Raw genomic sequence first — 14076 nt, forward strand, 5'->3', positions numbered from 1 at the left:
ATAGGACTCCTTCTTCAGCCTAGTGGCTCCCTTCACCTCTGGTGTCCACCATTTGGTTCGGGGATTACCACCACGGCAGGCACCAACCACCTTGCGGCCACAGCTCAATGCAGCAGCTTCGGCAATGGAGACGCTGAACATGGTCCATTCGGACTCAATGTCCCCAGTCTCCCTCGGAATGCTGTTGAAGCTCTGCCGGAGGTGTGCGTTGAAGATCTCGCGGACTGGGGCCTCTGCTAGACGTTCCCAGCACACCCTCACTACGCGTTTAGGTGCACCAGGTCTGTCCAGCGTCTTCCCCCGCCACCTGATCCAACTCACCACCAGGTGGTGATCAGTTGACAGCTCAGCCCCTCTCTTTACCCAAGTGTCCAGAACATATGGTCGCAGGTCTGCTGATACGATTACAAAATCAATCATCGACCTACGGCCTAGAGCGTCCTGGTGCCACGTGCACTTATGGACACTCTTATGTTCGAACAGGGTGTTCGTTATGGCCAAACTGTGATTAGCACATAAGTCCAATAACAGAGCACCGCTCGGGTTCAAATCAGGGAGGCCGTTCCTCCCAATCACGCCCCTCCAGGTCTCGCTGTCGTTACCTACGTGAGCATTGAAGTCTCCCAGCAGGACAACAGAGTCTCCAGGTGGAGCACCCTCCAGCACCCCCCCCCCCCAGGGACTCTAAGAAGGCTGGGTACTCCGAACTGCCACTCGGCGCATAAGCGCAGATGACAGTCAGGACCCGTTCCCCGACCCTAAGGCGCAGGGAACAAACCCTCTCGTCCACCGGGAAAAACCCCAACGTACCGGCAGCAAGCCGAGGGGATATTAGGATACCCACCCCAGCCCGCCGCCTCTCACCAAGGGCAACTCCAGACTGAGACAGAGTCCAGCCCCTCTCCAGGAGACTGGTTCCAGTGCCCAAGCCATGTGTAGAGGTGAGCCCGACTATATCTAGCCGGTACCTCTCAACCTCACGCACTAACTCAGGCTCCTTCCCCACCAGAGAGGTGACATTCCATGTCCCTATTGCCAGTCTTGGCAGCCGGGGGTCAGTCCGCCAGGGCCTCCGCTCCTGGCCGCCACCCGGCACACAATGCACCCGACCCCTATGGCGCCTCCTGCGGGTGGTGGGCCTGCGGGAGGATGGGCCCATGTCTCCTCTTCGGGCTGTGCCCGGCCGGGCCCCATGGACTAAGGCCCGGCCACCAGACGCTCGCCCTCGGGCACCCTCCCCGGGCCTGGCTCCAGGGCGAGGCCCCGGTAACCCTATCCCGGGCAGGGTAAACTGTTCCCTCGGTGTCCTTTTCATAAGGGTCTTATGAATCGCTCTTTGTCTGGTCCCTCACCCAGGGCCAACATAGCCCCTGGGATCCCTGTGACACACAAACCCCTCCACCACGATAAGGTAGCGATTCAAGGAGGAGGCGCCAAGGCGCTCCATGACTGCAAACTGTCCATCGCTCGGGTCTTCCCGAGCAACGGACAGTTTCGCGGAGTCGAGGCGGCGTGCGCGAACACCAGGGGCCCGACCATGGGAATATAATGCTCAACCCCGTGTTTCGTTACCGTGCTAGAGAAATTAGGGACAGACAGTGAAGGAAACTATAAAAGCAAACGCTGAAAAGCATCCCCGGAGATCACTACATTAGCCCGAATCAGGGGCTCGGCATCCCGAGTAAAACAGGGTAGCGAAGAAAACGAGAGAGCATCTATTAAACGTCTGTTGCAACATCGACAAGCAGTCCATGGGCACACAGAAAATCAGCACCTAAAATAGGTACAGAGCTAGCGGCAACAACAAAGTTCCACTGGAAATCCCGGCCATGAAAACAGTCACCAACCTTTCCCCAAACGTTGTGATGGGAGAGCCATTAGTTGCAATGAGCTGCGGCCCGCAATTCGCTGCTAGTCTGTCGGCAGCGGTCGGGGGAAGGAGGCTCTTCTGGGAGCCGGAGTCCACGACAAAACGTCTCCTGGAGCACGAGTCCTCTACAGGGAGTGCAGAATTATTAGGCAAATGAGTATTTTGTCCACATCATCCTCTTCATGCATGTTGTCTTGCTCCAAGCTGTATAGGCTCAAAAGCCTACTACCAATTAAGCATATTAGGTGATGTGCATCTCTGTAATGAGAAGGGGTGTGGTCTAATGACATCAACACCCTATATCAGGTGTGCATAATTATTAGGCAACTTCCTTTCCTTTGGCAAAATGGGGCAAAAGAAGGGCTTGACAGGCTCAGAAAAGTCAAAAATAGTGAGATATCTTGCAGAGGGATGCAGCAGTCTCAAAATTGCTAAGCTTCTGAAGCGTGATCATCGAACAATCAAGCGTTTCATTCAAAATAGTCAACAGGGTCGCAAGAAGCGTGTGGAAAAACCAAGGCGCAAAATAACTGCCCATGAACTGAGAAAAGTCAAGCGTGCAGCTGCCAAGATGCCACTTGCCACCAGTTTGGCCATATTTCAGAGCTGCAACATCACTGGAGTGCCCAAAAGCACAAGGTGTGCAATACTCAGAGACATGGCCAAGGTAAGAAAGGCTGAAAGACGACCACCACTGAACAAGACACACAAGCTGAAACGTCAAGACTGGGCCAAGAAATATCTCAAGACTGATTTTTCTAAGGTTTTATGGACTGATGAAATGAGAGTGAGTCTTGATGGGCCAGATGGATGGGCCCGTGGCTGGATTGGTAAAGGGCAGAGAGCTCCAGTCCGACTCAGACGCCAGCAAGGTGGAGGTGGAGTACTGGTTTGGGCTGGTATCATCAAAGATGAGCTTGTGGGGCCTTTTCGGGTTGAGGATGGAGTCAAGCTCAACTCCCAGTCCTACTGCCAGTTTCTGGAAGACACCTTCTTCAAGCAGTGGTACAGGAAGAAGTCTGCATCCTTCAAGAAAAAGATGATTTTCATGCAGGACAATGCTCCATCACACGCGTCCAAGTACTCCACAGCGTGGCTGGCAAGAAAGGGTATAAAAGAAGAAAAACTAATGACATGGCCACCTTGTTCACCTGATCTGAACCCCATTGAGAACCTGTGGTCCATCATCAAATGTGAGATTTACAAGGAGGGAAAACAGTACACCTCTCTGAACAGTGTCTGGGAGGCTGTGGTTGCTGCTGCACGCAATGTTGATGGTGAACAGATCAAAACACTGACAGAATCCATGGATGGCAGGCTTTTGAGTGTCCTTGCAAAGAAAGGTGGCTATATTGGTCGCTGATTTGTTTTTGTTTTGTTTTTGAATGTCAGAAATGTATATTTGTGAATGTGGAGATGTTATATTGGTGTCACTGGTAAAAATAAATAATTGAAATGGGTATATATTTGTTTTTTGTTAAGTAGCGTAATAATTATGCACAGTAATAGTCACCTGCACACACAGATATCCCCCTAAAATAGCTAAAACTAAAAACAAACTAAAAACTACTTCCAAAAACATTCAGCTTTGATATTAATGAGTTTTTTGGGTTCATTGAGAACATGGTTGTTGTTCAATAATAAAATTATTCCTCAAAAATACAACTTGCCTAATAATTCTGCACTCCCTGTATGAAGAGCAGCCTTTCTGTATTGCCAGCGGTCATGGCTGCTACAGCTCGCTGGCGGGTCCGTTTCCCTGGGCCGTAAAAGCGCAAGGCGGCAGGCAGCGACGCACTCTGGCGCCAAAACGCTGATGGTAGAAACTCTTTCTTCCATCCTTCTTTATTCCTCTCCAACATCAACTGAACACATCGCGCCAGCGTTGCCAAATCCTCAGTAAGGAAAATCGCTAGAAGTCGCTAAATGACGTCATCGTCTAATTTGCATACTTGGTCATGCTAATGTAATTGTAACCTGCGTTGTTGGAGAGAGAAATAACATCGTGGAAGAGACATACAGTGAGTAAAAAATGTCTTAAATGCATTTAGAATTTATTTAGAACTACAAATTAAATTTCTTTAAGCAATCATTATTTTTTTAATGTCACAATTCCAACCTTTGATATACAGTTCATGTTTAAGCTGGTATTGGTACATCACTTATGGTTATATCAGTATGCTCTCTTTTAAAAGATATGTCACTGAATCAACCTAAAAGTTTTGGGCACCAGGTCTTATTGATCAGTGTGTAAGAAAATGTCAGTTAGGCATGGCTATGCAAACCCCTTTTTATGGCTCAAACCTGTGTGATGATACACAGATTTGTATAAACATTAATTTCATTGTTTGTGAACTCTCTGTTAAATGTTTAATGATTACCACACTCATCATTATCATATAAATGGTTTATTGATTTCATTGACTATAGGCTATAAAGAGAAAGTCAGGCATCATTTGTAATATGACAGTCAAGATGATGGGATCTGACTGGTGGGTATATGCATTCTCCAGAAACACATGGGTAGATGCTCTGTCTGCTTCACCAGATGAGCCCGCCATGGCTCTGGTTGAGGTGACCTTGGAACGTGCCTCACATCGCCCCTTTGCAACCCTTTTTTTATTGGCTCTCTGTACATATACAGAAGAAAACACATTTTAAATTGGTTAATATATTTTAGTTCTACATTCAGCAAACCGTGTATCATATTTTTGATATATCCTATGCTTAGTGTCCTTCCACATTAATTTGTTCTGAGTTTTTTTCTGTTTTTTTTTTGTTTTGTTTTGTTTTTTGTTTAGTGCTTGACTGCAATTATCCACCATCCTCCAACAACCCAGAAAGACAAAAAAGTTAACCTTACTTTTAAGCTGGGTGGATTAAAAATTTCTTTATGTCACTATCCCTCCGTGTTATGGTACAGGCATGTATGTCTGCTATTGGAACTGGGTCGCTTGTGTTTACTGATGATGTGACTGCTGATAGAAGTAGTGGGGATGAATTCTGAAGGCTATGCTACGATTCAGCCAAATGTTTTAAAGTAATCAGACAGCATCTCTCTCAGTGCAATTGAATAATGACCCAAAACAGTGAAAAGCAATTCAAGGGAAAAAAAAAGAGAGAGATTTTTGAGCGGACAAGACAATCATCTAATGTCTACCCCCTGCAGGCTTTTCAGTTACAGAAAACATAACTGAAGGCACAGAAACCCACAAACAAGCAGGAGCGTAAGACAGCTGCGGTAAAGACCTGCTAGAACATCTTAAGGGGGACGTACAGCATTTGGTGATATCCATGAGTTCTAGACGTGGTCAAAAAATTTTTCATCCTGTTAGGGTACCTGGGTTGTTGACCCAGTGTTTTGAGTTTTGCATTATTATTGCACTTTGATTTTGTCATTATTTAAAATTTCTAGTCTTTTGGTTTCTATGTTAGAGTTCTTAGTCTCCTGGTTTCTGTCTCTGTTTCATGGTTGCCCTGTCTCTCCTGTCAGCTGTGTCCCCTTCTCGTGTCTCTGTGTTATATTTCCTGTTTTACTTTGAAGGGCTTTGTCTCATGTCAGTGTTTCTAGTTTTGTTTTCCTTATGTTGTTAGGTCTGATTTGTCCTACCTGTGTCCCCCTCTTGTCTCCCATTACCTGATGGCTCCCTGTATTTAAGCCGTGTGTTTTCCTTGGTCTGTGTAATGATCTTTATCATCTTGTACTATGTGTTCCGTCTGTCAGCCTGCCTACCTAGTTTATTTGTATTTTCAGTTTAGTTATTTTTTTTGGCATTCAGCAATAAAGCTGCATTGAGTTCACCTTTTTGCCTCTGTGAGTCTGCACTTTGGGTCCACCATTCTTGCCTGCCACGCGCAGTCATGACGCATCCAGATTTAATTCCTTACATTTAAAATTCTGTTTTTTTATGCCATTATTTTTTAGCCTTATTTTAATTCCCGAATAGTTACCTAAATACTTTTGTTAAACCCTTAACTAAAAAAAATGTAAGTGCATCTTGATGTTTGATTTAAAGTTCAGTGGTGGTGAACAGAGGCAACATCACAAAAAAATTTCTTTGACCAAATACTTATGGACTTAATTGTACCTATGAACAGTTATTTATTTAGTGTTATCATATGTAAAGTTGTTTGGAACAATGTATGCTGACAAACATGTCTTGTGTGTTTGTGTCCCTATAGTGTGATCCTGGTGAGGCCACCAAGCTGCTGTATGACCTTCTGTACACAGAGCCTATCAAAATCGTGTTGATGCCAGGCTGCAGCTCTGTGTCCACACTGGTGGCCGAAGCTGCTCGCATGTGGAACCTCATAGTGGTAAAAGCCTTTACATTTTTAGAGCTTCAATATACAACTTCTAAACAGTAATTCAGTGATGTAATTACATTGTTTTAAGAAAAAAAAACAATGGCAGTAGTATTACTGAATAGTGCAAGTCACAATGAAACTGGAAAGAAGAACTGTGCATACAAAAATACTGATGCAAAAGAAAAGGAAACACAAAGGCTGCCCACAGCGTTTAGGTGATAAGTAATCTCTGGGTGCTGTTGTGTGAAAATACCACCAAGAACACTTAGCACTATAGGTGACAACAAAACACAAAAATATCACAGGAAGCAACTCTTTACACCAAGAATACAGAGCCAAAATATATACTTGAAGACAGTGAGCTAAAGAGATGTCACAGTGAGACAGTCAGATTAGGGCGTCAGCTGCAGAATACTCGGTTAAGGTTGTGATACGGATTCATCCAACCATTTATCTTTTCATGCGTAAAGATAAATAAAAATACTTAAGAAAAAATCCTGATTGACGTTAAAGTAATTTATGCATCAAAGGGTGAAACAAATGATAAATAGTAAATGGACTTATAGGGCAATTTTCTGCTCTACCTGAGAACTGAAAGCACTTTATACAACATGCCACATTCATACCCATTCATACAAGCTCCTTTTTCTATGCTTTTTCTACATGAATGCTTTCTACCTAATATCCACACACATTCACGCATCGGAGAGCAAGTTGGAGGATATTTGCATGAAGACTGGAGCAGCCAGGGATCAAACAACGAAGCTACTCATTAGTAGATGACCTGTTGATGTTTTTGCATAGTTTTTTCGTTTTTCTTTTGTTCTGCTCTTTGACTGTCCTGTCCAACACTATAGAAACAGGAATTATTGTCTGAAGGCCAAGAAAAACGTAAAACAGGTGGATAGTTATTCAGTCAACTATCAAGTGGATATCTCTCTCTATATATATATATACATACATGGCCAAGTTTGAAACCTGGATCCCCCGCAGCCGGTTACCGAGATTACGTGAAGTACCCTCAGAAGGTCTGCTAGATGATGTTAATGCAGCACTACGGACAATACCTACAACCACGATTACCGACACTAACAAGCTGATCTACAATACGGCAGCAGTGATCAGTGAGATGCTTGGGTACAAGTTGAACAGCCACAAGGGGCAGTACCCTCCATGGAGAAGGAGGCTAGAGGGCAAGATCAAAGTAACACGGAGGGAGGTTAGCCAACTAACGGAGTTGCAGAAAGGTGCGACAAAGAAGGTGCATAAGAAATACAACAAGCTGTCCATACCTGAGGCCTTGGAAACTGCCAAGCAAAGACTCACAGCCTTGGCCAGCCGCTTGAGGAGGTACACCAGAGAGATAGAAGGCAGGAGAATAAACCAGCTGTTCTCCACAGAACCAGCAAAGGTGTACTCTCAGTGGCAAGGGAACAATAAGAGAACAGCACCACCAAGGCTGGAGACCGAGCAATACTGGAAGAGCATATGGGAGAAGGACGCAACCCATAACGGCAATACTCAGTGGCTAGTGGATCTGAGGGCAGACCACAGCGACCTCCCTGAACAGGGTCCAGTAACCATCACAGTGGCAGATATCCAAGAAAGGGTCTCCAGTATGAAGAGTTGGACAGCACCAGGGCCCGACATGGTTCACGCCTACTGGCTGAAGAAGCTGACTGCACTCCACGAGCGTCTGGCAGCACAAATGAACCAGCTGCTAGTTAACGAGAGACACCCGGAATGGCTAACCGAAGGTCGGACGGTCCTGATCCCCAAGGACCCCAAGAAGGGACCGGTCCCCTCCAACTACCGACCAGTAACCTGCCTCAGTACTACATGGAAGCTCCTGCCAGGCATCATATCGGCTAAGATGAACAGGCACATGGGTCAATACATGAGCGGGACACAGAAAGGAATTGGCAAGAATACCAGAGGCGCAAAACACCAGCTACTGGTAGACAGAACAGTCAGCCGAGACTGCAAGACCAGACTGACCAACCTGTGCACTGCCTGGATTGATTACAAGAAGGCCTATGACTCAATGCCCCACAGCTGGATACTGGAATGCCTAGAATTGTACAAGATCAATGGGACCCTAAGAGCCTTCATCAGGAACTCAATGGGGATGTGGCGCACAACAGAGGCCAACTCCAAGCCCATAGCACAAGTCACCATTAAGTGCGGGATCTACCAAGGAGATGCTCTGTCCCCCCTGCTGTTCTGCATAGGCCTGAACCCCCTCAGTGAGAGCATTAACAAGACTGTTACGGATACCGACTACGGAACAGAGCAGTTGTCAGCCACCTCCTGTACATGGATGACATCAAGCTGTATGCCAAGAGTGAACGAGACATCGATTCACTGATCCACACTACCAGGCTATACAGCAATGACATTGGAATGTCGTTCGGACTGGAGAGGTGTAGTCGGATGGTAACAAAGAGAGGGAAGGTAGTCAGAACTGAGGGGATTAAACTACCAGAAGGCAACATTGCAGGCATAGAGGACAGTTACAAGTACCTGGGGATCCCGCAGGCGAATGGGAACCATGAAGAGGTCGCTAGAAAAGCTGCAACCACCAAGTACCTGCAGAGGGTCAGGCAAGTCCTGAGGAGTCAGCAGAATGGTAAGAACAAGATCCGGGCCATACACACGTACGCCCTGCCCATGATCAGGTACCCTGCTGGTAAGAACAAGATCCGGGCCATCAACACGTACGCCCTGCCCATGATCAGGTACCCTGCTGGGGTAATAGGCTGGCCAAATGAGGAGATAGAAGCCACTGATATAAAGACAAGAAAGCTCCTTACCATGCATGGAGGGTTTCACCCCAAGTCCAGCACCCTGAGGCTGTACGCTAAGCGGAAGGAAGGGGGCCGGGGACTGGTGAGTGTCAGCACCACAGTCCAGGATGAGACAACGAACATCCAAGAATACATTGGGAAGATGGCCCCAACTGACCGAGTGCTCAGTGAATACCTCAGGCAGCAGAAACCCAAGAAAGAGGAGGGAGACGAGGAACCATCATGGAAGGACAGGCCCCTGCACAGTATGTACCACCGGCAGATAGAGGAGGTGGCTGATATCCAGAAATCCTACCAGTGGCTGGACAAAGCTGGACTGAAAGACAGCACAGAGGCACTAATCATGGCAGCACAAGAACAAGCTCTGAGTACGAGATCCATAAAGGCTGGGGTCTATCACACCAGGCAAGACCCCAGGTGCAGGCTGTGTAAAGATGCCCCAGAGACAATCCAGCACATAACAGCAGGGTGCAAGATGCTAGCAGGCAAGGCATACATGGAATGCCACAACCAAGTGGCCGGCATAGTGTACAGGAACATCTGTGCCGAGTATAACCTGGAAGTCCCGAGGTCAAAATGGGAGATGCCCCCAAGGGTGGTGGAGAATGACTGAGCTAAGATCCTGTGGGACTTCCAGATACAGACGGACAAAATGGTGGTGGCTAACCAACCGGACATAGTGGTGGTAGTCAAACAGAAGAAGACGGCCGTAGTGATTGATGTAGCGGTTCCGAATTCAATTCAATTCAATTCAATTTTATTTATATAGCGCCAAATCACAACATAAGTCGCCTCAAGGCGCTTCATAGATACAGAGAAAAACCCAACAATCATATGACCCCCTATGAGCAAGCACTTTGGCAACAGTGGGAAGGAAAAACTCCCTTTTAACAGGAAGAAACCTCCGGCAGAACCAGGCTCAGGGAGGGGCGGCCATCTGCTGCGACCGGTTGGGGTGAGAGAAGGAAGACAGGATAAAGACATGCTGTGGAAGAGGGACAGAGATTAATAACAGATATGATTCAATGCAGAGAGGTCTGTTAATACATAGTGAGTGAGAAAGGTGACTGGAAAGGAAAAACTCAATGCATCATGGGAATCCCCCGGCAGCCTATGTCTATTGCAGCATAACTAAGGGAGGATTCAGGGTCACCTGATCCAGCCCTAACTATATGCTTTAGCAAAAAGGAAAGTTTTAAGCCTAATCTTGAAAGTAGAGATAGTGTCTGTCTCCTGAATCCAAACTGGAAGCTGGTTCCACAGAAGAGGGGCCTGAAAACTGAAGGCTCTGCCTCCCATTCTACTTTTAAATACTCTAGGAACAACAAGTAGGCCTGCAGAGCGAGAGCGAAGTGCTCTAATAGAGTGATATGGTACTACAAGGTCATTAAGATAAGATGGGGCCTGATTATTTAAGACCTTGTATGTGAGGAGCAGGATTTTGAATTCAATTCTGGATTTAACAGGAAGCCAATGAAGGGAAGCCAAAACAGGAGAAATCTGCTCTCTCTTTCTAGTCCCTGTCAGGACTCTTGCTGCAGCATTTTGGATTAGCTGAAGGCTTTTCAGTGAGTTTTTTGGACATCCTGATAATAATGAATTACTTTACATATATACATATATACTTTTTTTTTTACACCCAGCACGCCCCTGTGGGCGGTTTATCCTTCAAGCTCGGGTCCTCTACCAGAGGCCTGGGAGCTTGAGGGTCCTGCGCAGTATCTTAGCTGTTCCCAGGACTGCGCTCTTCTGGACAGAGATCTCCGATGTTATTCCCGGGATCTGCTGGAGCCACTCGCCTAGCTTGGGAGTCACCGCACCTAGTGCTCCGATTACCACGGGGACCACCGTTACCTTCACCCTCCACATCCTCTCGAGCTCTTCTCTGAGCCCTTGGTATTTCTCCAGCTTCTCGTGTTCCTTCTTCCTGATATTGCTGTCATTCGGAACCGCTACATCGATCACTACGGCTGTCTTCTTCTGTTTGTCTACCACCACTATGTCCGGTTGGTTAGCCACCACCATTTTGTCCGTCTGTATCTGGAAGTCCCACAGGATCTTAGCTCGGTCATTCTCCACCACCCTTGGGGGCATCTCCCATTTTGACCTCGGGACTTCCAGGTTATACTCGGCACAGATGTTCCTGTACACTATGCCGGCCACTTGGTTATGGCGTTCCATGTATGCCTTGCCTGCTAGCATCTTGCACCCTGCTGTTATGTGCTGGATTGTCTCTGGGGCATCTTTACACAGCCTGCACCTGGGGTCTTGCCTGGTGTGATAGACCCCAGCCTCTATGGATCTTGTACTCAGAGCTTGTTCTTGTGCTGCCATGATTAGTGCCTCTGTGCTGTCTTTCAGTCCAGCTTTGTCCAGCCACTGGTAGGATTTCTGGATATCAGCCACCTCCTCTATCTGCCGGTGGTACATACCGTGCAGGGGCCTGTCCTTCCATGATGGTTCCTCGTCTCCCTCCTCTTTCTTGGGTTTCTGCTGCCTGAGGTATTCACTGAGCACTCGGTCAGTTGGGGCCATCTTCCCAATGTATTCTTGGATGTTCCTTGTCTCATCCTGGACTGTGGTGCTGACACTCACCAGTCCCCGGCCCCCTTCCTTCCGCTTAGCGTACAGCCTCAGGGTGCTGGACTTGGGGTGAAACCCTCCATGCATGGTCAGGAGCTTTCTTGTCTTTATGTCAGTGGCTTCTATCTCCTCCTTTGGCCAGCTTATTACCCCAGCAGGGTACCTGATCACGGGCAGGGCGTATGTGTTGATGGCCCGGATCTTGTTCTTACCATTCAGCTGACTCCTCAGGACTTGCCTGACCCTCTGCAGGTACTTGGTGGTTGCAGCCTTTCTAGCGGCCTCTTCATGGTTCCCATTCGCCTGCGGGATCCCCAGGTACTTGTAACTGTCCTCTATGTCTGCAACATACATACATACATACATACATACATACATACATACATACATACATACAGACAGACAGACAGACAGACAGACAGACAGACATACATAGATAGTTATTGAGTAGTGGCTAGTTATTCAGTCAACTATCTATCGATCGATCGATATACCGACACGACCAGGGAACGGGAAAGTGTAATCGAAGATGTCACTTTAAGAGAGACGGACTTGACCTCCTGACTATGAATGATGAAGATGATAAGGTGCTGACACTATGAATCCACAATTTCAGCAGGGTTGTCTGATAAGAACAGATGGCTTATCCACAAATCCACTTCCACTCGGGTATCTGTCGTTCACTCATTTATTGAACAAGAATCCAAGTTACACATCCATAATGTCAGTGAGGGGATTTAACGTGCCGTAGAATTCTATATGCCCTATGTTGAAGTAATGGTGTGGTTTCTGTTGGAAGAGAACATAAAAGTCTTATATAATTATGTGAACAGAGTAAATTAAATGTGTAATACAACAATACAAACAATACTGGGTAGTACAACATTCAACCAAAATAAGGGAATATCAACAAGTGCTAATTTTACTATTTACATAAGTCCCAACTAGACACTTTACACAAGATCCAACATGAGCAATTACACTCATTGGCTAATCGTCATCTGTATGCTTATACAGGGAGTGCAGAATTATTAGGCAAATGAGTATTTTGTCCACATCATCCTCTTCATGCATGTTGTCTTACTCCAAGCTGTATAGGCTCGAAAGCCTACTACCAATTAAGCATATTAGGTGATGTGCATCTCTGTAATGAGAAGGGGTGTGGTCTAATGACATCAACACCCTATATCAGGTGTGCATAATTATTAGGCAACTTCCTTTCCTTTGGCAAAATGGGTCAAAAGAAGGACTTGACAGGCTCAGAAAAGTCAAAAATAGTGAGATATCTTGCAGAGGGATGCAGCAGTCTCAAAATTGCAAAGCTTCTGAAGCGTGATCATCGAACAATCAAGCGTTTCATTCAAAATAGTCAACAGGGTCGCAAGAAGCGTGTGGAAAAACCAAGGCGCAAAATAACTGCCCATGAACTGAGAAAAGTCAAGCGTGCAGCTGCCAAGATGCCACTTGCCACCAGTTTGGCCATATTTCAGAGCTGCAACATCACTGGAGTGCCCAAAAGCACAAGGTGTGCAATACTCAGAGACATGGCCAAGGTAAGAAAGGCTGAAAGACGACCACCACTGAACAAGACACACAAGCTGAAACGTCAAGACTTGGCCAAGAAATATCTCAAGACTGATTTTTCTAAGGTTTTATGGACTGATGAAATGAGAGTGAGTCTTGATGGGCCAGATGGATGGGCCCGTGGCTGGATTGGTAAAGGGCAGAGAGCTCTAGTCCGACTCAGACGCCAGCAAGGTGGAGGTGGAGTACTGGTTTGGGCTGGTATCATCAATAGGGATGGGTATTGATAAGATTTTAACGATTCCGATTCCATTTTCGATTCTGTTTAACGATTCGATTCCTTATCGATTCTCTTATCGATTCTTTTTAAAAAAGGAGAACACTAAAGTCGATTAGCTTAGAACTGTGTTTTATATCTTCTCTTTGAACAAGATAGAAATTTAGGAGTAACATGGCCTTACAAACCCAACAGTGAGATCTTAAGAGATCCAGCCTACGGCTCTTCAATGGGGTGTCACAGGGTCCCCAGGAAAAAAATGTATATGTAAAATAATAAAATAAATATTCTCCTGTAGCAATAACAAAGTTTAACATAAATTATTCTGTAGCAATTACACAAGAATATCCAGTAATGTCCCTGCCTACAATTAAACACATTCACTTACCAAAGTGAAATCGGGGGCATCTGCTGTGGCAAATGGGTGCAAGCCTTTGACCACAAACTTAGACACTGCTGGGTGACATTCGTCTATCCTGGCCTGAAAGGAGACGCTACCGGTAGACTGCAGCGAGAACTGCCAGCATCTGAGCCAGCCAGACTCTGTCTCTCTCATCATGGTTATCTAAATGCAACGCACAGTAATAGCAGGTTTTGTAATAAGGTAAATCGCGCTAACATAATATGCAATGCTAATTGATTAGTTACCTGCAGTATTAACGGGAGAGGACGTGGAAACGCTACCGCTGCTGCTGGGTTGAGCTTCG

At 46.3% G+C, this 14076-nt stretch overlaps 1 protein-coding gene across 3 annotated transcripts in view; it reads left to right on the forward strand.

Moving 5' to 3' along the window:
• gabbr1b (gamma-aminobutyric acid (GABA) B receptor, 1b) overlaps nt 1-14076 on the forward strand; it is a 127259-nt gene that overhangs the window by 19193 nt on the left and 93990 nt on the right. For all 3 annotated transcript variants that reach the window (XR_013095155.1, XM_076879120.1, XM_076879121.1), the window contains exon 2: nt 6053-6187. Coding sequence is in view for 2 of the 3 variants with exons in the window: in XM_076879120.1 (XP_076735235.1) it covers nt 6053-6187 (135 nt within the window). In the remaining variant the exon portion in view is untranslated. The remainder of the gene's footprint in view (nt 1-6052; nt 6188-14076) is intronic.

This window comes from Maylandia zebra, linkage group LG22, assembly GCF_041146795.1.
Source record: "Maylandia zebra isolate NMK-2024a linkage group LG22, Mzebra_GT3a, whole genome shotgun sequence".
Lineage (NCBI taxonomy): Eukaryota > Metazoa > Chordata > Actinopteri > Cichliformes > Cichlidae > Maylandia > Maylandia zebra.